This window comes from Desmodus rotundus, chromosome 5, assembly GCF_022682495.2.
Source record: "Desmodus rotundus isolate HL8 chromosome 5, HLdesRot8A.1, whole genome shotgun sequence".
Classification (NCBI taxonomy): domain Eukaryota; kingdom Metazoa; phylum Chordata; class Mammalia; order Chiroptera; family Phyllostomidae; genus Desmodus; species Desmodus rotundus.
This window is the reverse complement of record NC_071391.1, coordinates 145,840,988-145,864,586: the sequence shown is the minus strand read 5'-3', so window position 1 is coordinate 145,864,586 and position 23,599 is coordinate 145,840,988. Positions and strand designations below refer to the sequence as shown.

The window sequence follows — 23,599 nt, the reverse complement described above, 5'->3', positions numbered from 1 at the left end:
ATTTAAATAGCCAAGTTTTCTTACATTCAGATTTTAATAAACTAGAATGACAGTCTTTAAAACAAGCATGCTAGCCTATAATGAATATAGTATTTACAGTCATTTGAACATTTGGAACTCTATATATTATACTGCAAAAGCAAACAGCACAACACCCATCATACTCCTCATTACCTGCTGTGTACACTACCTCCAAAAATGAAAACACAAAACAGTAAAATGCACCTATGGTTTTATATATATATATATAGTCTATATATATTATATATATTCTTACAATATATATAATATATATTTATAAAATTTACATACATTTTAGACATTTTCAAATAAATCTTCTTCTCCAAAAGAAATTTATGGCAATACTGAAGGAATGAAAGTCAGCTAAACAAAAAATTTCTCACAAAGTTCATTATCAGTGATGCAGCTCAATTTCTCCCCTTTTAGTCATAACTAAAATGATTATAAAAGCTAAATACTTTGCATAACTATCTATTTAATGGCAAAAATTGATAAACCTGTTCAATAGAAAAATACTGAAGGTCATTATATCACTTATGTTAAATATCTATCTATGGTCCGAGTAGCAAATGAGCTCCATGACAGCTGAGTTTTGAGAAGGGTGCTGGGAGCTCCCAGAGATGTATCCACAGCATATGAAAATAAGGCAGGAAGCCACATCTCTTGATGATTTTCAGACTATTCCAATACATTTCATCCAAAATATTTACAAACCAAGCCCTATGAAAGCATTTCAATGACTGTTCAAATCATGGGTTTTTTTGTTGTTTTGTGAATTTTGTTCGCCTTTTCAATAGGCCGAGGGAAAAATCAGACACGTGCATATGCTTCTATCAGGTTGGAAGGCAGCTTTGGCTCAATGCTAGGCTGAGATCACACAGCGCTAGTAGAGAAGAATCTGTTTCTGTGTACAGTCCCCAGAGGGACAGCACTGGCTTCCTAAGGGGCTTTCAACAGTTCCCCCATTTGCACTACGGTCTACGTATCTCATGGTTATTTTTCACTTACTAACAGAAACATTTCAACCGTGAGGTATAAAATGTAGGTGAAGAGAATGTCTTGGCTTTGAGAATTTCGGTGACAAACATAAAGACGGTACTGAAGACCTTTAATTACCTTGGAAGGTAATTAAAGCAATAACTGGTAGAACAATAGCTTTGTAGTTGTCCATCATAAATATGCCAAGGGTGGGCACCTAGCTAGAATTTTCCAGTATCCTTCTACAAATGTTAGGCTAGCAACACCATTACTTTACTCTGTGAAGAACCAAAGGAGGAATTCACCAAACTGGAATTCACCGTGGAATTTTGTATCTGCCTGGGAATATGAACATTCACCTGGTATGTAGCTCGGCTATGATGTGGTAGCTCATGTCCAGGTCAATTCATTTGAGTATACGAAAGAGTCCCTTGAGCCCAGTGTTAACCAAAGCACACATGAAAGGACAAGGTATCGGTGTCAAAATATTAAAGCATATTTGTATAACAACCAAGCAAATTTAGCACAGGTCCTTCACTTTACAGAAAATTTGACTGTATATTGAAGAATTCTAGAAGCAGACAAGCAGAAATTTTAAAGAAAAATTGTCAATTATCATCCACATCAATGCCAGAAGAATTCTTCAAGGAGTACATATCATTAGAAGTGCAACTGCTATGACAACAGAATATGTGGGGCTAGGAACGTAGGAATTGTACTACAAGGTTAAAATATTTATGGACATGGATTTTTTAAAAAGTCTGAGCCTATTATACATACATTTTGCTGAAAAGTTAGACATTAGTAATTTATTTCCAATTTCTAGATTGGTCTCTGACATTCTGAGTAAACAAGAGTGTGCGAGGAGAGGTGAGAGTTGCAGGGACGAAGTCTGTACCCCAGATTCAGAGAGCAGGGTCACGAGAATCCCAGGAGCTGACAGAATACATGTCGGTCAGGGGCAAGGAGCTCAGGGAACTCAGGTCCTTTATGGTATGGTTTTCCCCAGAAACAACATTGATTCACTGCCCATGAAAACATGCTGTGTTTTAAATTAAACAATGGATGAGGGGTAGGGCAAGGAAAAGAGAGAGAAAACTATCCAATATTACACACTGAACTCTTCCATCCAGCTTTCAAGAAGTTCTTCTTATTGGAGATGCTAATAGAGGACTTCTGGAGTATAAAACATTTGCTTTATTTAGTAAGTTTGCAAAAGCAGCTGACTGAGATTAACCATACCCCTTGGACTGTTCAAACATAATTGTTAACTACTGTTTGGTAGGTGTCAGATAACTTGACTATGAGAGACAAAAGGAAATGCGCAGAGATCATCTGAAACGTGGTTATGAGGGTTTTGAGGAATGAGTACTTGCAAATAACTACAATCTCTTCAACCACTGAAAAGTTAAGATTTTATCAATATGAAATAATCACTCTGGTACTATAAATATCACATGAATAAAGTGAATTTTAAAATTAATAGAAATTATTATAAAGATATGCCCTGCTTGCCCTTAAAAATAAACAGAATCTTACACCTGAATTAAGTTAAATCCTTTAGTAAAAGCAGAGTCTATCAACTACTCTTCATAATGTTGAGTGTTTTTGACAGTTACACTCTAGAATGGTACCAAATCCACTTTCAAAAATGTAATACAATATAGATATCTGCTTACAAACTGAATGTTTAGCATTTCTGAATAATAATATATTTAACATATTATTGCATTTCTTTTTTTTCCCTAATAGGTAAAATGCTTTGCCAGGTGCTTTATGTGACCAGCTGAAAGAAGAGCTAAATTAAAAACTCATTTTAACACTGCCTGGTCATTATGCATATAGAGATTAGTCCAGCAGATATGGTAGAGATTAATGGGTTGACTACCTAATGTGTTTAACAAGATTTCTCAGGGGAGAACTAGGGCTAAATTTCAGCTTTTCCTCTACTCATTCCCAGCCATCAAGCTTCTTAATTATCCCTTATACTGTGCCCCATTTACTCAATAGGGGACAAGCTAAACCTATGTTCGCTCAGGCCTGCCTAGCGAATTAGAACAACTTTAGAAATAAAAATTCCGACTTTGGGAAAAATTTGAAACAGTTTCAGGCTCACAGATTCAGCTGAGCTTGCAGCAAACTGAACAAACCTTAGTTTTAGAAAACAGTATACGAATTGCAAAACTATACTTTTAACAAATGTTCTCTGTGCTCCTTCAGCAAAACAAAAGGGCAAAAGGAGTTGATTCTTGCCCTGGTCTCTTGTATCTCTTTTGTGCAGTCGATTATTTATAAAGAGCTAGAAGGTGAAGAGGATGCATTCTGTCATACAAAGACTTTAGCCAGTGCGTCAGCCCCAGCACTGGCTATATAGCATTTGGATGGGTGGAAAGCTACATCATGAATTGATTCTTCAAACTTTTTCCGATGAGCTGTGAACTCTTGGATACATGTCTTACTTTCTAGGTTCCACAAACGTATTGAACAGTCATGACCTATATCAAAAGAAAAGAAGTTGAAAGGAAAAATTACATTAACATGAAAATGATTAAGAATAAATAAATTAATACACAGTCAATGTACTTACTGCCAGACATCAAGTACAGGCCATTAGGATCAACTGCTAAACTTGTAACAGCTTCTAGGTGGGCTACCATCGAGTGGATCAGTTTGCCTTTGGAAAAAGAGATCATTACTCTTTATTAACAGCTTTCTTCATTCTGAATATATGCCAGTTACCACATTACACTGGTTTCTCCGGTCATCCCTTTCTGCATACTTACTGCATCAATAGCTTTTTTCATCAGCTAAAACAACAGTGTCTCTTTCCCCACTTAGCCACGGTAATGATGGGAAACAAAAGCTCAAATTCCAGATCATATTTCTGTCTTTCAATCACAATATAAAAGTCAGTAAGCCATGTGCATTAACTAGAACTTAGACATTAACCACCTACTTTGTATCCTTTAGCTACAGGCAAATTATATGGATTATGGGAACAGAAGAAGAGACTGAGACAAAGACAAAGGAGTAGAGAGAAAACCTTGCCACAACTTTGGTAGAAGCAATATATAGAAAGAGTTTGAGAATATTAAATTACTCATCACTCACAACTAAGCAAAGTCAGCAAAAGTCAACAGTTACAAAGTCAACTGCAGATAGGCAGGTAAATATGGCTGCTAACACAGTGTTTTTCCCCCAGCACGGCTCTTCGTGAATTTCTCTTGGACTAATGCAATGTAATCCAGTAAAAACCAGGACAGCCCCAATTCAAATCAATCAGGAACAAACAGGATTATAATGCCAAAAAGATCAGTCCAGGGAAAAATGAATAAAATAAAACCAAATGACAGGGGTTTTCCCTCTGAACACTAAGGCTATTCAAAAATTGAATAATTTCAAACAAACTATAATGATCCTATGCCTTTACTTCTATTTTCCTCCAGTATATTCACAGTAAGAGATCATTTTTATTGGTATTTGAATGAAATTTTTGTTGTGTTCCTAGTGATAACCTTGACTCCAGGGCCAACATACAGCATGTACTTACTATTAAATAAACCGAAATAACTCTATATGCTATATGACAAACAGTCCTTAGCAGATTTGGATGAAATAAACAGAAACTGAGCTGGGAGAGTATCTGTGTTTCAATGCCTATTCCCTGATGATGGAGTCACAGACACCAAAATCAGCCTGCTTATAGTGGAGGGTTTTTCTGCTTTAACAATAATCAATTTTTAATAAATTTTTACCTGTATTGTTATCATAGAATTTGATGTGCCTGTCTTCATGAGCAGTGATGCTGATGGGAAGAGTGGGATGGCTGATGACTCTATTTATTTGGCAGGAAGAGGTGGCTGCTTAAAAATAAAAAATGAAAGACAATACAAATTAGTCAAAGCTACTATTTCTTCCCACAAGAGAACTGAATACTCCCCTAACAGACTGAAAAAGTAAAGGTGATTTTAATTTGTTTTTAGTTCATTTATTCTGCATTGTGTTCATAATTTCAGTGCTAGGAAACGAGAACTGCCTGAGCAATACTATACTGACAAATCCAGAGCTACCTACGAAGGAGAATTTCCTTTCCCACCACCTGTTGTCTATGGGTACCACCCACCTACGGCTTAGCCTAGAGCCAGTGCCATTTCTCTTTCTATAATGTTCTGTGATATTTCTGCTACTTTTAAAAATTCTATCCTTACTTACTTGTACATAATTCTCCAACTTAAATCTCAACTATTTCTAGATACAGCACTCTTTATTACATGGTTATCATCTAAAGATATACAAGACAGAGCTTCTTAACATTGTAACTTTCTTTTTTCATAACAGAAATAGTCATCATCTAACAATCAGATACATTTGGAATCTTAAAATAATCCCAAGAGTACCTGTGCACTACTTAATAGTTTTTGAAGAGACTGCAATTTTATGCACAATGGGACGGGTAGGTCACATGTCATTAAACACATATCACAGTGCATGAACCAAGGTCCAGAAAAAGTTGTGACTCGCCCAAAATCATATAACAAACTCAGTAACTATTCTGATTTCTACATCTATCCCAACCAGACAGCTCATGCAAATCAGACAACTGTCAAAACTGGTACCCATACTATCACAAGTTCTTCCTGCAAGCCTTCTAGTGGAAGAAAATCAGTAAGAACTTAAGTTTAATTAATAATTTATGTTAAGATACTTTTTATAAGGAAAAATGTAAATACAGGTAATACTAATTTAACACATGTCAGAATTACAAAAATGTATTATATGGTCCAGGGAGAGGAAGGGATGTCCTTATAAAGGTATTACTGGGACAAACTGGCAAATTTGAATGCAAGTAATAGACAACAGCATTGTATCGCTGTTAAATTCCCTGATCTTGGCAATGTAATGTGCTATGTCAGACAACGTACTTGTTCGTAGAAATTACATGCTAAACCAGGGGTCCCCAAACACCAGAATGCAGACCAGTCACCAGTCCACGGCCTGTTAGGAAGAGGCTACATAACAGGAGGTGAGCAGCGGGTGAGGGAGTGAAGCTTCGCTTGCATTACTGCCTGAGCTCTGTGCCTCCTGTCTCCGTTCCTCCACCCAGTCTGTGGAAAAAATTGTCTTCCACGAAACCAGTCCCTGGGACTGGTTCCCAACAAAAGGTTGGGAACCGCTATGCTAACTAAAGGATCAAGGAGTATAAGAGTATGATGTTTCTTAAGTAGTTCAGAATTTTATATTATATGCATATATGGAGAGTAATAAAGCAAATGTGACAAAGTGTAGCAAATATTAAAAACTGATGAATCTGGATGAAAAATTGTCAAAAGTTATACTATATTTTTGAAATTTTTCTGTAAATTTAAAATGAGTACAAAATAATGTGTAAAAACAATTTTTAATCTTAGAATAGGTATCATGAATTTATATTCACATAATAGAAAACACAGCTAAAAAACAGTGGTAATATTAGCCTACTCTATTGGATTTTCCTAAGGTTCCTAGAAATATGACACCTTTAAAACTGAAGATAGTTTTTTTCCCCATCCTAACAGCAGGTAGCCATCCAAACTGTTACCTCAATACACAACAAAAAGTCACTTGATCATGCGGAGTAAGCTTTGGGTCAGTTATATTCAATTTAAATGGTTCTATACAAAGAGTTTAGTTTCAAAATTCAGCCTATGGATTTTTTTTTGCCTCCAGAGATAACACACCATTGAGTTATATCCTCTTAAGGTCTAGCAGGAGAATAACGGACAAAAAAGAAGTACTTTAAGTAAGTATCCAATATAATCTGAGAGAGAAGTTTCTGTGAATAGCTTCAATTACTTTGAAATCTAGGAAGTAAGTGATAGAAATCAAATGATAGAAGTAGACAAAAGTAAGTTTTTATTTAGCAACTTGTTAGGAAGTTTCTCCACTTGAATGTAAATCAGACAAGTAAGCAAAATGCAAGGAACACTAAAAATAAACTGAAGGCCTACCAGCCATCATTCTAACAATGAATTAAGACAATCCTCCAAATATATTTAAATTGCAACTCAGAAATGGTTTACCTTTTCACTGTGTTCACAAGCACCCAATTACCTACTTCAATTACTTGTGACTTTATCACAGTCAAATTATCATTGACATCAATGAGTAGAAAGATAATCCGATTCTAACAACAAAGATCCTTCATCATTTTAAACTCTAGATGAAACTCACTTTCACTTTGAAAAATGTTTGGTATGAACTTTAATTTTTTCAAAAAATCTGCTAAGGTCTAGAATAGAAGAACATACTCAAATATAAATAGCTAAGGGGTAGTCACGGTAGAAAAGAAATAAAAGACTATAAATTAAGTTTGTTTTACACAACTTTGAAGTAACCAAACTGATTAATTTAGGAAATGCCAGGACATATTATTTAACTCAAAATCATTATCACTTATTCCAATAATACTGCCTTTGTGCATAAACATTCTGGGCAGTTTTCTGCAGCAAATGCTTCCAGGTTCGGGAAAAAAGTCATGTGATATTATAGTCACACATTTTGGAGAAAAAAAATAGGATCTCATTTGCCATACTGATGTCTGATTAATTTGTAGAAGTCGCTGAAAAATCAACACCACTCAAGACAGTCAAAGAATTAACTACAATCTCTAAAGGTAATTCTAAAAATGTTCACATCCTCCTTAATTTCATATTGGGTTTTTACTTTACTACTGTTGCTTTAGGTCATGTATTAAATATGATTTTAAATTTACTGAGAGTATAAAACCTACATTTTTTGGCAAAAAAATTCAATTTTTGCTATTCCATAATCTCAATTTTGATTTTTTGGTCTCTTTTATATCAAAATACAATAGTTCAAGGCTCTATTCATGCCTTCTTCCCCAAACAATTCTTATAGGACACCAGAAGAAACAATGGACAACATATTAGGAAGAGAAAATAAAACCAAGATGGAATGCAGGAAATTTTGGGGAGAAAAAAGCAGAAGGAACACACACGCACACCATAATAATTATTTTGAAAGCTAGCTCTTAGATTAAAATAGTAATTTATGTGTATGTAAGTTTTCTTAATCAACTACAACCTGAACTGCGATTGTCTACATTAAGCCTAAAGATAGAAAGTAAAGGTTAAAAAGCCCCAAACAAAATAATTCTGTAATATCTTCTTCACAATCTGGAAAATTATTTCCTGACTTCAAATATCCAATAAGAAGCTCCAGATTTGAGATTTTGAGAGGCACAACTTGATCTATACTCTAATCAGTAGTGAACTGTGTCAAATTATATTAATAATATAAAATTTAGTTGATTTAAAAAATCAAATTATGATAAATGAAAAATATTTTATATTCAGAATATATATTTTCTCCACACAAAATTAAAAACATAATCTTATGGCATAAAATTAGCTTGACTCTTTGGAATAGCTCAAATATTATTTCAAATAGTGTAGTTATAAATGTGCATAAACTTAACCCAAAGACTTAAAATCAATTGTAAATCATTATATCCTTCTAAATAACATGTTCTGTGATTTAGCAAGCAGAAATACTTGACTAATGACAAGTATTTTTCATAGATGACTCTAGTAGTTATAATTTTAATGAAGTTTAAAAACTGACCCAAACACAGACTATTTAAATACATACTTGTATCTACATTGGATTCTAAAGTAAGAATGCGTTGTTGTGTTTCCATGTTAAAGATACTCGTGTATCCTTTGCTGAATGATGCTACCATATGGCTGGGGTCACTGCTCACTAGATCCACAGAGGCAGGGATTCCCAATTCTAGAAGAGTCAGAACATATTCAAAGAGAACAATAATTAGAGGGTCTACTTAACAATGTGTTTAAAATATAGCAAAACAAATAGCAGCATGATTTCCTTAAGAGTAAATGAGGCTTGATATTAGGATAAGAATTTGCTCATTGCCATTCAATGGAGATTGTTTCTTTTTTTTCTTTTACACTAGCCCATTTCATTACTCTTACCTGTTCAGCACATCTGCTACTTATTATTCAGCTAATACATATATGGAATGCAAGCCTTTATTCAAAAAATAAATGGAAAACATGTATGGACTACTAGTTTTGCTACTTCTGTCTCAATGTGGGGCTCAGAGTAGTATCATAGGAATTCTTCATTTCTAAAGGCTCATCTCTTTATTAGGAATTCTAACTTATCAAAAACATGGAATTTAAGAAGTAAATTGCAAATTGTTATTGGTAGTCAAGAAAATATCAAGTGCAGGCAATTCACTCTGGCCAGGGAGCATCACCCCAATATACCAATTTTGCAGGTCCAATCTCCAGTCAGGGCACACACAAGAATTAACCAGTGAATGCATAAACAAATGGAACAACAACTCTCTCTCTCTCTGCTCCCCTCTTCTTTCTCTAAAATCAATCAATACATTTTTTTTTAATGTAAGTAACTCATCAAAACGTAGACAAGTTATCACAGCTCAAGAACAAAGGTTTTTTATATATCATCTAAAACAGGTAAAACTTGGTTAAAACTTGGCACTTACTTACAAACATAAAAAATTGAATGATGTGTACATATGAATATAATCTGACTTTTTCATCTGGTTCAAAAATCTAACTAAAGCAGGCTAAACAGTAAAAAAAAAATAATGTGTATATTTTAAAAGATATATTAATGGCCAATAAGCACATAAAGTGCTCAAAAGAATTAGGCAGCAAAGAAATGCATATTAAATCACAATAAAATACTGCTACACACCCACCAGAATGGCTAAAATTAAATAGACAAAATACCAATATTAGTAATTAAGGATGTAGAACAATGGGAATTCTCCTACATCACGATCAGTAGTGTAACATGGCAAACTACTCTGGAAAAAATATATCGCATAAGGTAAAACAGGCAATTGTACTTGTAAAGCCCAGCAATTCTACTTCTAGGTCTTTATCCACCTATAATAAAAATACATGAATAATACATGATTTTTCAAAATAATCAAAAACTGGAAACAATCCAAATGTCTTTTAAGAGGTAAATGAATATACACATTGTGGTTTAATGAAATAGCATTTAACAATATAAATAAATTATTGATAACATGGATGAATCACAAAAAACATTATAGGGAGAGTAAAAAGCCAGATATAAAGAGTACCCATTGTATGATTTCATTCATATGAAGTTTTAGAGTAGAAAAAACTAATTTATGATGAAAGAAACCAATAGCAGGTACCTCTGGTGGGAATCAGGAGAGGGGACTGGCTAAGAACACAGAGAAACTTTAGGGAGTTAAAAAAAATGTCCTATATTTTGATCCAAGAGTTATGCATTTGTCAAACTCATTAGAACGCTTCCTCATAATCTGGTTTTTACTGTATACAAATTATATCTCAACAAAAAAATTTTGAAAATGTGCTTTCATCCAATACTATGTTTTTAAAATTTATACATAAGTTGAAAATTCAAATAAACACATTTTCATTACTTCAAAAACCCCTCAAATTAAATTTAAACAGTAAAACTTTGTAGAATCCTTTATTCGCATGTTTGGTTTTAAAATAAGACATACTTTAGAATTTGATAAAATAATCAGTAAAATAATTTAAGAAGTATGTACCTTGATTACCATTAAACACACTTAAGGCTGGCGCTACCTCAGCCGTGTTCCACAAGCGCAGAGTGCCATCTGCTGAGCAGGACAGCAAACGCTGGTGTGCTGCGCTGTAAGCCAGACCCCAGACTGCATCCGTGTGGCCGAGCAGAGGGCCTCTCAAAACAGAAGGATCTGTAGGAACCAGCAAGAATGAACGAACAATCGGGAAGAGAAAACAACTTATAAAGTTACTTAGATTCCAGAGAAAATGAGAGAACCTGGTAACAGTATAAAATATGCTTCCTACTACTGTCTATTATTCTTTTTGAAATACTGCAATAATTAAAAACAGGCTTGAAATATGCAAATGTAGAGTTTAAAATTTGTAAATTAAAATGACAAAGTACCTATTTTTCTCTTTAAAAAATATAGGTAATTCGTTCTCCCTCCCTTTTTTCCTTCCATTTGTCTAGATATATTAAAGACCATGTCAACACAAATCAATCATTTGAATTTAACCTACTTTGAGAAATCTCAACTTCATATTCCCTGAAGAAGTAAACAGAAATCCTTCCCTCCTCTGACCCCCTTCACAGCAGCACTCTGGATATACTCCTTGAGGCCACTTATCCTCCAGCACTATGAATGGCAATTATTCCTGTTGAGGCCTCTTACAAAATGAACGTGAACTGAAACTGACAGAATACCCCAAATTCTCAAGCAGGAGTAACCCACGTGAATGATGTGCATGGGAAGGAGGGAGGGAGTGAGAGAGGAGGCCGGGGGTGGGTCACTTAGCACTGTTTCATGATAAAAATCATATTGGAGACTTTAATTATTAATCCTCACAATGATTCTATGAAGTAGTACTTTCAAGATGGCTCACAGATGTTAAGTTTAAAATGTTACTGTCCTATATCCTCTCTCCGTCATACCATAAAGTATTTACTGAAGACACAGTGTGTAGTAGGCACTATGCTAGACGCTGGGGACGTACAGATGATTAGGACACAATACCATCCTTGTCCTCAAAAGACCATGTGGTCAGTACAGTAACAATGAGAGAGACCAGTTACAAGGAGAATAACAGGGATCAGTGAAAGCTTCTTAGTGAGAATGACACCAAGAGTGTACAGATGTTGGACAAAGAATAGAGGAAAGTCATTCCTGTCCAAAGAGGCAGCACTGACAAAATCACAGAAGGAAAAATAGCCTGATTTTTAGAGGAAACAAGCAATTCAGTATCACTGGAGTATGAAGTTTGAGGGAGGCAGTGGATGAGATGAGAGGGGCTAGTTTATGGTGAGATTTCTATGACATATTACAAAACTTAGGAATTATCCTGAAAGCAGTAGGGAACAAGTGGAAGATTTCCCAGGAGCAGCAGGGTGAAATATGTATTTAATGAGGTAACTTCCCCCCCCCCCAGTGTGAGCCTTTTATTTATTTTTTTATTGTTGTCCAAGTACAGTTATCTCCATTATCTGCCCCACCCCCAGTCATCCCCACCTCCTACCCTCAATCCTACCCGCCTTTGGTTTTGTCCACGTGTCCTTTATACATGTTCTTCGACCTCCCTTCCCCCTTTTCCCCTGTTATCCTCTCCCACCTCCCCACTGTTTACTTCCAGTTTGTTCTTTATTTCTATGTCTCTGGTTGTATTTTGCTTGCTTGCTTGTTTGGTTGATTAGGTTCCTCTTATAGGTGAGATTGTATGGTATTTGTCTTTCACTGCCTGGCTTATTCCACTTAGCCTGATGCTCTCCAGTTCCATCCATGCTGTCGTGAAGAGTAGTAGCTCCTTCTTTCTTTCTGCAGAATATTCCATTGGGTAAATGTACCACAAATTTTTTATCCACTCATTTACCAATGGGCACCTAGGCTGTTTTCAGCATTTGGCTATTACAAATTGCACTGCTCTGAACATTGGCATGCATAGTTCTTCTGAATTAGTGTTTCAGGATTCTTAAGGTATAATCCCAACAGTGGAACTGCTGCGTTGAGAGGTAATTCCATTTTTAGTTTCCTGAGGAAATTCCATACTGCTTTCCACAGTGGCTGCACCAATCTGCACTCCTACCAACAGTGCACTAGGGTTCCCTTTTCTCCATAACCTTGCCAGCACTTGTTGTTTGTTGATTTGTTAATGAAGGCCATTCTCAACGGTGTGAAGGGGTATCTCATTGTGGTTTTAATTTGCATCTCTCTGATGGCTAGTGATGCTGAGCATCCTTTTGTATGTCTCTGGGCCCTCTGTATGTCCTCCTTGAAGAAGTGTCTGTTCAGGTCCTTTGCTCATTTTTTATTTGGATTGTTTGTCTTCCTGGAGTGGAGTCATGTGAGATCTTTATATATTTTGGAGATCAAACCCTTGTCTGAGGTATCACTGGCAAATATATTTTCCCATACGGTTGGTTCCCTTTTCATTTTGCTGATGTTTTCTTTAGCCGTGCGGAAGCTTTTTATTTTGATGAAGTCCCACTTGTTTATTCTTTCCTTTGTGTCCCTTGTTCTAGGGGACATATTGGTGAAAATATTGCTGTGTGGAATATCTGAGATTTTCCTCCCTATGCTCTCCTCTAGGACTTTTATGGTGTCGTGACTTATATTTAAGTCTTTTATCCATCTTGAGTTTATTTTTGTGTGTAGTGGAAGCTGGTGTTCAGCTCTCATTTTTTGGCCATGTAGCTGTCCAGCTCTCCCAACGCCATTTGTTGAAGAGGCTATTTTTACTCCATTTTATGCTTCCTCCCCCTTTGTTGAATATTAATCGACCAAAGAGACTTGGGTTTATTTCTGGGGTCTTTATTCTGTTCCACTGATCTATGTGTCTGTTATTATGCCAGTACCAGGCTATTTTAATTATCATGGCCTTATAGTATAGTTTGATAGAACGTATTGTGGTCCTCCTACTTTGTTCTTCTTTCTCGAAATTGCTTTAGCTATTCAAGGTTGTTTATGGTTCCATATAAATTTTTGAAATGTTTGTTCCAGATCTGTGAAATATGTCATTGGTATTTTAATAGAGATTGTGTTGAATCTATAAATTGCTTTGGGTAGCATGGACATTTTGATGATGTTAATTCTTCCAATCCATGAACATAGTATGTGCTTCAACTTATTTGTGTCTTCCTTAATTTCTTTCTTCATAATAAGGTAACTTTGTAGAGAAAACAGACTAAACAAGATCAAGATAAAAGCAAGGACAGTTTCAGTAGACTGAGAGTGATGATGAAGACCCAAGCGAGGGCGGTGGTAAAAGGGGCAGAGCAAGAGTAAATTTAAAAAACTTAGGAATAACATCAAAAACACTAAGTAATTAAGGTGTAGATAGTAAAACAGAACAAGCAATCAAGGATAACTCATAGGTTTCTAATTTGGGTAATTCTGATAGACACACCAACTAATAAATACTGTATTTTGCCTTTTGGAATGCGTTCCTGTGTATAATGTGCACCCACATTTTTGGCCCAAACTGTCAGGAAAAAAATCTTTTGTTTTAATTTTTTAATTCAATCATTTATTTATTTAGGTACTTGTTTTTTGTATTATAAAGGAATTTTAGCATTTATTTTTTAACATATTATGGTACAAGAAATTTTATGTAACAAATAAATTACAAAGTGCAAGAACAGATACAAGGCATTTCAGGTACTACCCACGTATAATGCACATCCTCATTTTTCCCTCAAAAAATTGAGCAAAAAAGTGCACATTATATAGAGAAGAAAGAGCACTTGAGAGGATTTATGGACAAAGAGGCACCCGCTTTAAAATGTTCAACAGGCAGTCTGAGGCTTAAAGAAGAGCCTTATGAGTCAACAGCACAGAAGTGGATTCAATCTAAAAAAGAACAGATTATGTGGACAATGCAAAGAATGAGTCAGGGTCTGGACCTTGATAAATGTCAATATTTAAAGTAAGAAAAATAAAAAGGATTTATGACAGATAGGGAGCAGAAACTGTCAGTTACATTTCAAAAACACCAATAGTGGGCAAATTTCAAAGAGGATGCAGTCGTTCAGTTTCAGAGAGCCAATACATCCAGTAAAAAGAAGGATTGTAAAATGCCCTCTGGATCAGCACTGAAAATCTTGTATTTAAAATGGTATGACCAGAAGATGAAATGCAGAGGGATGGTGGTGCACAGGGAAAGGACAAGGAATTAGTACCTAGTAACTGTGTTTTCTAGATAATGCACCAAAGAGATGCAGATGGTGAAGGAAAAAAGAGTCTAAACAGAAGCCAGAGAGAGAAATGGAGCCAGAAAACACCTCCCCTTGCACAGGACGGGGGATTCCTGAAGTTACTTATATGCTGAGGAGGTGGGAAAAGAACAAAGAGGGTAAGGCTTAAGATGAGAACACGAGAGACTTGGCATGGGGTTTAGGAGGAGGGTGGCGTGCAGCCTCAAAGGAAACAAGAGAGAATGGGGTCAACAGCAAAAGCAGAAGGGTTGGCTTGGGACAGAATGAGGACAACTGATTCTCAGGTAGGTAAAAAATTTAAGGAAAAGCATGAAACAGATAATGTGTAAGAAAACTGGGGAGAGAATAGGTTCACTTTTCAGAAAACATGTTAAATTCCTATTAAATAAATGTTGGGAAATTTTTTTATTTACTGGATTTCTTATCTTCATTTAGGTTTGGCAGTAAAATTAATCTAAAGTGATAAAATATGCTTTAATGATAAATATGATACTTTATACCATTCTAATATTTAAGAGGAAACCAAAACAGTCAATTCCTAAACCAGTTTTTACAAGGAAATTCATGCTAAAAACTAGTGATAGATTAAAATAAGAATTTGTGCCTCGTGGTACTGTTCCCAAGACTAAAGGGCATTCCTTAATTTTTTAAGGCCTTTTAAATATTTTGGTGCCATGGACTTGAAAACTCATTAGCCTCTATGCCCTCCAATAATTGATCAAGATGATGCCAATGTGTATTTTCCTTCAAAGTTGTTTATTAGAATAGTGATAAAATATTACTACAGATCAGTAATAATGTATCAAGTACTGTTCAGATGCCTAAAAGGAGGAAAACAGTTGTCAATCAAGCCAGGATCTCCAATCAGTAAGACTTTGGGTGGTAGGAACTGTTTTCTCCAGAAGAATACATTTTTTTCTTTTAGCATTATAGATCAAATTAGTTCCTAAATATAGGAGTCATTTTGAACACACAAAAAAGATATGGTTCTCTTTTACCAATTTATCTTTTTTTTAATATCTCATTTTATCTTTATGTATGCTATGTAAACTGTGTGAAAAGAACACACTTTATTCTTCTGTATCTTTGGAGACTCACATACCATAGGAGTCATAGGGATCGATGTTGGGGTTGGTGGTGTTCCAGCCCTGGATCAGCCCGTCAGTCCCACCGCTGTAGCATTGCTCACCATTGCTGCTCATCACCACACAGAGCACCGGACCTCTGGGAGAGGAAATCAATTGCTAGTCTCAAAAATAATCTGGTAAGAGGACTTATTAAAAATAAGAACACTTGATTATTAAAATGCCTTTCTATTTTTCAGTTTTGTACAATGTGTAAAAATACTACCCAAGCATTGTTCATTTTTCTTCCTCTGCCAAACCCAAGGTTGGTGAACTATGGCCTGTGGGCCAAATCCAGCCAGAGGTCTTAGTTTGAACAGTCCTCAAACTAAGAATGGGTCTTACACTTTTTAAAGGGTTACAAAACTAAACTAAACTAAAATCAAGAATATACAACAAAATATGTGGCGTGGAAAGCCTAAAAATATTTACTATCTAACCCTTTATATAAAAAGTATGGGATCTCTGTGCTACAAAGCAAGTGACTATGTACGTATACACACACACACACACACACACTCCTTAAGCTTAACAGGAAAACAGAAAAAGCAAGTCATATCCTATCACAATAAATTCTCGGATATTTTATGTAGGTTATCTTTAAAGAAAAGAGGTCAGGGTTTCTAGTATTTTAATCTAACTGCCTCAACTTTATGAGAGATATATACATCATTTAAGCATCATGCATATAAAATCTAATTTCAGCAAGAATCCCTATTTGGTAGTGATAAACTTATTTTTAACAATTATCTGCCAGTTTTTTTTTTAATTACAAAAAAAGCTACTAAATACAAAAAATTCATAACATGAATACATAAGTGAGAGAAAATAAAATGTTCTAATCAGGCCGATTGATAGTGATGTTGATTTTTTTATAAGGCACATACTTACTTATGAGCCCTGAACGTATAGATAGGTTCCACGTCAAGAGAGGTACTCCTATGTCAGAAAGAAAAGAGGATTTTTACCACCCTAAGTTTCAGCAGGAAACAGTATCACTGAATTATGTCATAAATTCTGGATTCAGCTTCCAGTTCTGTTATTAACTAAGTTTAGGCAAATGATTTAATCTTTTGGAATTTCAAATTCCTCTATGCTTAAAATAATACAAAAGAAATAGGGATAACACCAAATATTCACAGGATTAAATGAGATTCTACAAGTACTGGTTTGGCTAAAAAGTCCATATGGTTTCTTCTGTAAAATAAAAGACACAATAAATTTTCATTTTCATCAATAAATTTATTGATTTGGATATTCTGAGTATGTTGGCTATCTCCCGCTACTGGCTTCTAGTGGGTAGAGACAGGGGTGATGCTAAACATCTTCCAATGCATGAGATAGTCCCACAGCAAGGAATTATTTGGCCAAAATGTCAACAGTACCAAGAAACTCCACAAGCCACTTTTGAAACATTAGATCAGTCACAGCACCTTCTCCATATGCTGCACAAATCTTTATTTGTGTTTCAGTTGCATTTTTACCTTTCATAAAATACAGAAAATAATATGCTGAAAATGTTGCGTATTTTCTTCCATATTCAAAATTAAAATAACTGCACAAAAATTCACTTTAAATGCATGCTGATATGACAGCTGTCACAACACAATCTAACAAAATTGTTTCAAATGAAGTTAAAGACAATTAAGCACTACTAGAGCCATTGTACAAAAAAAACATACTGCACTTTTTGGCCAACCCAATAAAACAGCCTAGGAAGGGACCATGCACAGAGAATTTCAATAAATGGTACTTTAATTCCTGGCATTTCCATGAAGGTTAATATATCTGCCCTCGATACTTGCAGAAACCATCCAAGTCATCAGAATGCTGAGTGTATGAGTACTCTCTAGCACCGAAACTGGCCATGACTGTTAATGGAAACTGGATTTAAAGTCAAATACTTACCATTTTCTACACCGTATTGCAATTATTTTTATAGGCAAAGGATCTCTCTCAAGTCATTTCCAAAGTTTTAAGTTCAAAGGTAAACAGGCCACTGTTATTTTTACATGTGAAGGTATTATTACTAAGCTATCACCAGCAAGAAACTTGTTTCAATATTTTTCTAAAATTCAGTCAAGACTATATGGTGAGACATTCACAGTCTCTAGTCTAATGTGGTGTCCACTGTGACCAAAGAACTAGAAAGACAAAAAGCACAATTTATAACCAGGAAGTAATTTTTCTCTGCTGAAGATATCTGATGTAAGTGAGGATTCACTTGGTTTTAGTAAGATCTAGTCCATGTACGACTCACATCAGGAATGTCACTAATCGTAGATATCCTCTACCAGCAATAAAACTTCTGTAATCTCCTCCATTTGAAATTCATCTCTACTCTTCTACTCATAGAAATGCCTGACACTATAGAAGGGCCCTTCCTGGCAGCTGCTTGGTTCTGGGCCATGTAACTCGAGGAAAAAAGAGGAGCTTTAATAAGGACCCCAGCAAGTAGGACCGGGACTACCTTGGTGACTGGTAACAGGGTTTACAGCAACTCATGTCTGTCCATGCCTAGGGAGAAACCAAGTGGCCAAAGCCAAGACTGGCAGTTTTAAATGACAGCAACAACACTGCCTTTCAGTATAGACATATTGGTGGGTATAGAAAGTACCAGAAGGCCAAAAACAAGACCAGAGAGAGGTCCCTCACCCCTCCCAATCAGCCTGCCCTCCCTTCTACTCCGTAAGTCCAAGGCTTGTACACAGTGGGACAGGACTGGGGTGGGAGGTTGATGATTAAACATGCCTATCTCTGTTTATAGCAACAATGGAAACTTTCAGTACATTCAAAGGGCTCCCTAAATAAGACAAACATTTAAAATACTGTATAAGGACTGTAATTAGGATTCACAAATCCTGGGAAACCATCAGATAATATCATTTCTCCCTAAGTGTCAGTTTTCCAACCTAATACTAGATTGTGAGTATGAAGAGAAACACTCTAAATTATATGATATGGTGAAGAAGAAAAAAACTAGAAGAGATACGCAGGGAATTTAACAGAAAATAATTAAGTAAGTATTTTTCTGCTGAAAATCTGTTAAAATATTCAAATAAAGTTAAAGAAGAATAGTCTCACTTTTTGGCTGGGGCTGTTTTCTGTAAATTCCACATTTTTAATGTGTGATCCTCTGATGCTGTTATCAAAACAGGCTCAATGGGGTGGAAAGCAAGGGCTCGAATGCCATCAAAGTGACTTCTTAACGTAAACTTAGGGTTCCAAGTCTTCCTCAATGCATCTTTATTATTTGCTATCTATTAAAGAAACAAAAGAAAAATACCTATACATTTAGCTCAGCATTGGGAATATAATTACATTTCAACATTAATTCTTATCGATTTGTCATTAAACCATCACATTTTGCAATTTTCAAAACATTATAATTTTTAAATGTAAATAACCAAACCAATAGGCAAAATTAGCAATATGTCAACAGTGGTTTTCTTTGAAGAAATATGAGTCCTATAATAAGAAAACAGGTAACAATTCAGTATAGAAATACGATCAGATAATAAAATAAATCTTCACTAGGATGATTAAAAAAGGCAAGTAATTTCAACCTAAATTATAGTACAGAAACTAATTTTGGGTAAGAGTTGAAAAATTAAGTTATCTTTAAACATGTTAACATTATAGAATATTATTGTACTTTTGAGATTTTCAATACTTTCTAACAAGAAGTAAATTTTTCATCAAATTGGTAACAAGGTTTATAAACTGGGAACATAAAATATTAAAATTAGAAGAAACAATTAGATATTATAAAAAATAGATTACATCGGTAAAACAGACACATCATTATATTGCTTTTCTTCACAGAAACTCCATCTCGACAACTAAAAAAACAAAAGCACAATTTTTTCATTCCAAGTAATAGGACAGCTAACAAGGTCGGTGTGTCACTTTACACTAGCACCATGTACGAACTCTTTCACACTCCAAGGCTAATTAATAATCATGCTAGGTTTAAGCAAGAGTGAGCCAAGTACTGGTAACACACTGGAGAAATAGTACCAATGACAAAAACCAATAAGGTACTAACAACAGTTGCTATTTTGAACATTATTCATTATTTTGAATATTTTTTATTATTCAAGACTTAGCATGTGTTAAACAATCTTCACAAACTCTATGAAGTTGGAATTAACATTATCCCCACTTTACAGACTAAATATGTAAGAAAAAGAGAATTTAAGTGACTTGCCCTCTAGTAAGCAGAAGAGTCAGGATTCAAACCCAAGCAGACATGCTTCAGAGGCTATGCTCTTAATATAAACTATAATTTAGAACTCACCTGGAGAAAAATTTGGGTGGGACATGTCACACCTGGGGCAATAAGAGAAGACAAAACATACTATGCAATATATTATGTAAGAATTTGGGACAGTTATCCTTGGGGGGAAGGAAAAAGTGGGGAAAAGCTGAGTTGACTCCTATCTGCTCTTCTTAAAGAGCTAAAAGGCTTTCATATGTAAGAGCAATTAGATTCCTTCTGAATAGCTTAATGACGTAGGCAGCCACTAAAATGGTTCCAAATCCACCCCATCTCCTCATATTTACACTTTGTATAGTCTCCTTCCACATTACAGGGTTGCTCTGTGAGACTAATAACATACAGCAGAGTGGTAACAAATCACTTTCAAAATTAGGTTAAAAAACCTCCCCTCGTGGGTCTTCTTAGTACCTCTCTTTTGAAGGGCAATCACACTGGGAGAAGCCACTTGCCCTGCTAAGAATCTCATAGGCCCATGTGGTGAGGAACTAGTCTCCAGCCAAAAGCCAGCAAAGAAGGCCTTCCAACAACCACATGAGTGAGTCTGGAAGCAGATCGTCCCCAAGTCAAGACTTCATGTAAGACTACAGCCCTTGACCATGTCTTGACTGCAACTACTTGAGTGACCTGAAGCACACAGCTAAGCTACCCCCAGATTCATGACCCAGAGAAACTATGAGATAATAAACATTTGTTTTAAGCTGTAAATTTGGGGCAATTTGTTATACAGCAACAGATTACTAATATGCTTAATAAAACTATGAACTACTTTTAGAAACAGAGAGATATACATAACACTAAGTTTTCTAATAATTAAGAACTATGAAAAAAGTGAGCTTTCTCTAGAGCTGAAAGAGGACTGAGTCTCACTACATATTGAACAAATTCATTGCAGGATTAGTATTGAGGGAACATCTGCTTGGAGCCATGACGAACTACACCGTTGGGACTAAATGTACTAAGCACAAGTAGAAAAACAGATATAAAAATAAAGAATTGGAGAACCAACTAAATGGTGAAGAAAAGCCAGGACTACATCCAGAGGAAGAGAGAGGCCTAAGAAGGAGAATCTGATATTCGGAATTTTTCCCCCAGCAGTGTTTTCTGATTCCAAGATGGATGGCTGAGAGGTGGAGCTGTGCTTTTGACAGCTCGGCAGTGCAGCGGGGTACAAATTGGTGTCCAGGAACTGTCCAAAAATGAGGCTTGGTGACCTACATTGCTTTGGGTTTTGATTTCAAAAGGCTGGATCCTAGACATAAGCATAAACTGGAAGCACACAGCCCTTACAGGGACTATAGATTAGCTTTAGATCATCCCCAAAATTGAAAATGGAGTGAGGTGATAAGGATTTCTAGTGGCTGCAGAAAACCGAAGCAGCAAATTAAAATATGCTCTCTGGGGGAAGATACCATCTTAGACCTGAAGTCATTCTACAGACAATTTTTTGAACATAGTTATTCGGGCATAATAAAATATATGCTCATACAAAATGATACAACATAAATGAAAACAAGCAGAAACAACACATAATAGTAACAGAAATACAGAGTTTCTGATTCAAATTTTTAAATAATCATGCGAACTATGTTCAAGACAATAAAAGACAAAATTTAAAGTTTTGGGAGAAATCTGTAAACAATGAAGAATTCTGAAAGCAAAAAATATAAGACATCAACTGATGAGTTTAATTACAAGTTACACGAAACTAAAGAGAAAAGTAGTGAACTGGAAGATGGGTCATATAAAAATCTAGACTGAAGTATGGAAAATCAAAAGATGTAAAATATTGAAAAAGGGAATAGGAGACAGAGGATATATAAAGAAGATCTAACACTATATCTAGAGTTCTAGAAGGAGAAGAGAAAGAGAGGGATGCAAAAAACAGTATTTGAAGATAAATGGCTGAAAACTTCACAAAGCTGATGAAAATATACTACTAAGAAGATCTAAGAAGGTTACTAAGATGAAGGTTGATATTTAACCTTCAAAAAGGTTAATAAGCTTTTTGTGGGCTGTTAGCACTCTTGCAAAAATAGTGAATGTTCCTAAAACCCGCCGGACTTTCTGCAGAAGTGTGGCAAGCATCAACCCCACAATGCAACACAGTACAAGAAGGGCAAGGAGTCTCTGTATGCACAGGGGAAGCGGCGTTATGACAGGAAGCTGAGTGGCTATGGTGGACAGACTAAGCCGATTTTCCAGAAAAAGGCTAACACTACAAAGAAGATTGTGCTGAGGCTTGAGTATGTTGAGCCCAACTACAGATCTAAGAGAATGCTGGCAATTAAGAGATGCAAGCATTCTGAACTGAGAGGAGATCAGAAGAGAAAGGGCCAAGTGATCCAGTTCTAAGCTTAGTTTTTTGTTTTATTATGTGACAATAAAATCGTAAGGATGTGTTCACTTCAAAAAAAACAAAAGGTTAATAAATATTTTCACTGACATGTCCCCTACAGCAAGGGATATAAAGGAAAGAATAAACAAATGGGACTTCATCAAAATAAAAGCTTCTGCACGGCTAAAGAAAACACAAGCCAAATAAAAAGGGAACCAACCATATGGGAAAACGTATTTGCCAATGATACCTCAGACAAGGGTTTGCTCTCCAAATACATAAAGAACCCATACAACTCCATCCCAAGACGACAAACAATTCAATTAAAAAATGGGCAACAGACACTTCTCCAAGGAGGACATACAGAAGGCCCAGAGACATATGAAAGGATGCTCAGCACCACTAGCCATCAGAAAGATGCAAATTAAAACCACAATGAGATACCACTTTACACCATTGGCAATGGACGTCATAACCAAATCAACAAACAAATGCTGGTGAGGTTGTGGAGAAAAGGGAACCCTAGTGCACTGTTGTTGGGAGTGCAGATTGGTGCAGTCACTATGGAAAACAGTATGGAATTTCCTCAGGAAACTAAAACTGGAACTGCCTTTTGACCTGGCAATCCCATTGCTGGGATTATATGCTAAGAATCCTGAAACACCAACTCAAAAGAACTTCTGCACCCCAATGTTCAGAGCAGTGTTATTTACAATAGCCAAGTACAGCCTAAGTGCCCATCAGTAAATGAGTGGATCAAAAAACTGTGGTACGTTTACCAATGGAATACAATGAAGCAGAAAGAAAGAAGGAAGGAGCTCCTACCCTTCACATTAGCATGGATGGAACTAGACAGCATTATACTAAGGGAAATAAGCCCAAGCAGTGAAAGCAAATACCATATGATCTCAATGTATAAGTGGAACCTAACCAACAAAGCAAACAAGCGAGCAAAATAGAACCAGCGACATAGAGAAATAAAGAACAAACTGACAGTGACTACGGGGAAGGGAAGAGGGGGATCACAGGGAAATGAAGGAGAAGGGTCAAGTCAAGGAACATGTATAA

The 23,599-nt window shown here is 35.7% G+C and overlaps 1 protein-coding gene and 1 pseudogene across 3 annotated transcripts in view; one reads left to right on the top strand and one right to left on the bottom strand.

Moving 5' to 3' along the window:
* Positions 1 to 215: 215 nt before the first annotated feature.
* Positions 216 to 23,599, bottom strand: part of STRN (striatin) — an 83,699-nt gene continuing 60,315 nt past the window's right edge. For 2 of the 3 annotated variants that reach the window (XM_045189328.3, XM_024552647.4), the window contains 8 exons: positions 18,999 to 19,174; positions 16,806 to 16,853; positions 15,893 to 16,014; positions 10,607 to 10,774; positions 8,650 to 8,790; positions 4,755 to 4,862; positions 3,587 to 3,673; positions 216 to 3,494 (listed from right to left, as the gene is read on the bottom strand). In XM_045189328.3, the coding sequence (XP_045045263.2) occupies positions 3,325 to 3,494; positions 3,587 to 3,673; positions 4,755 to 4,862; positions 8,650 to 8,790; positions 10,607 to 10,774; positions 15,893 to 16,014; positions 16,806 to 16,853; positions 18,999 to 19,174 (1,020 nt within the window). In that variant the 3' untranslated portion in view covers positions 216 to 3,324. The remainder of the gene's footprint in view (positions 3,495 to 3,586; positions 3,674 to 4,754; positions 4,863 to 8,649; positions 8,791 to 10,606; positions 10,775 to 15,892; positions 16,015 to 16,805; positions 16,854 to 18,998; positions 19,175 to 23,599) is intronic. The other variant, XM_045189329.3, reaches the window with a different exon arrangement.
* LOC112297990 (large ribosomal subunit protein eL42-like) lies at positions 21,121 to 22,865 on the top strand (annotated as a pseudogene).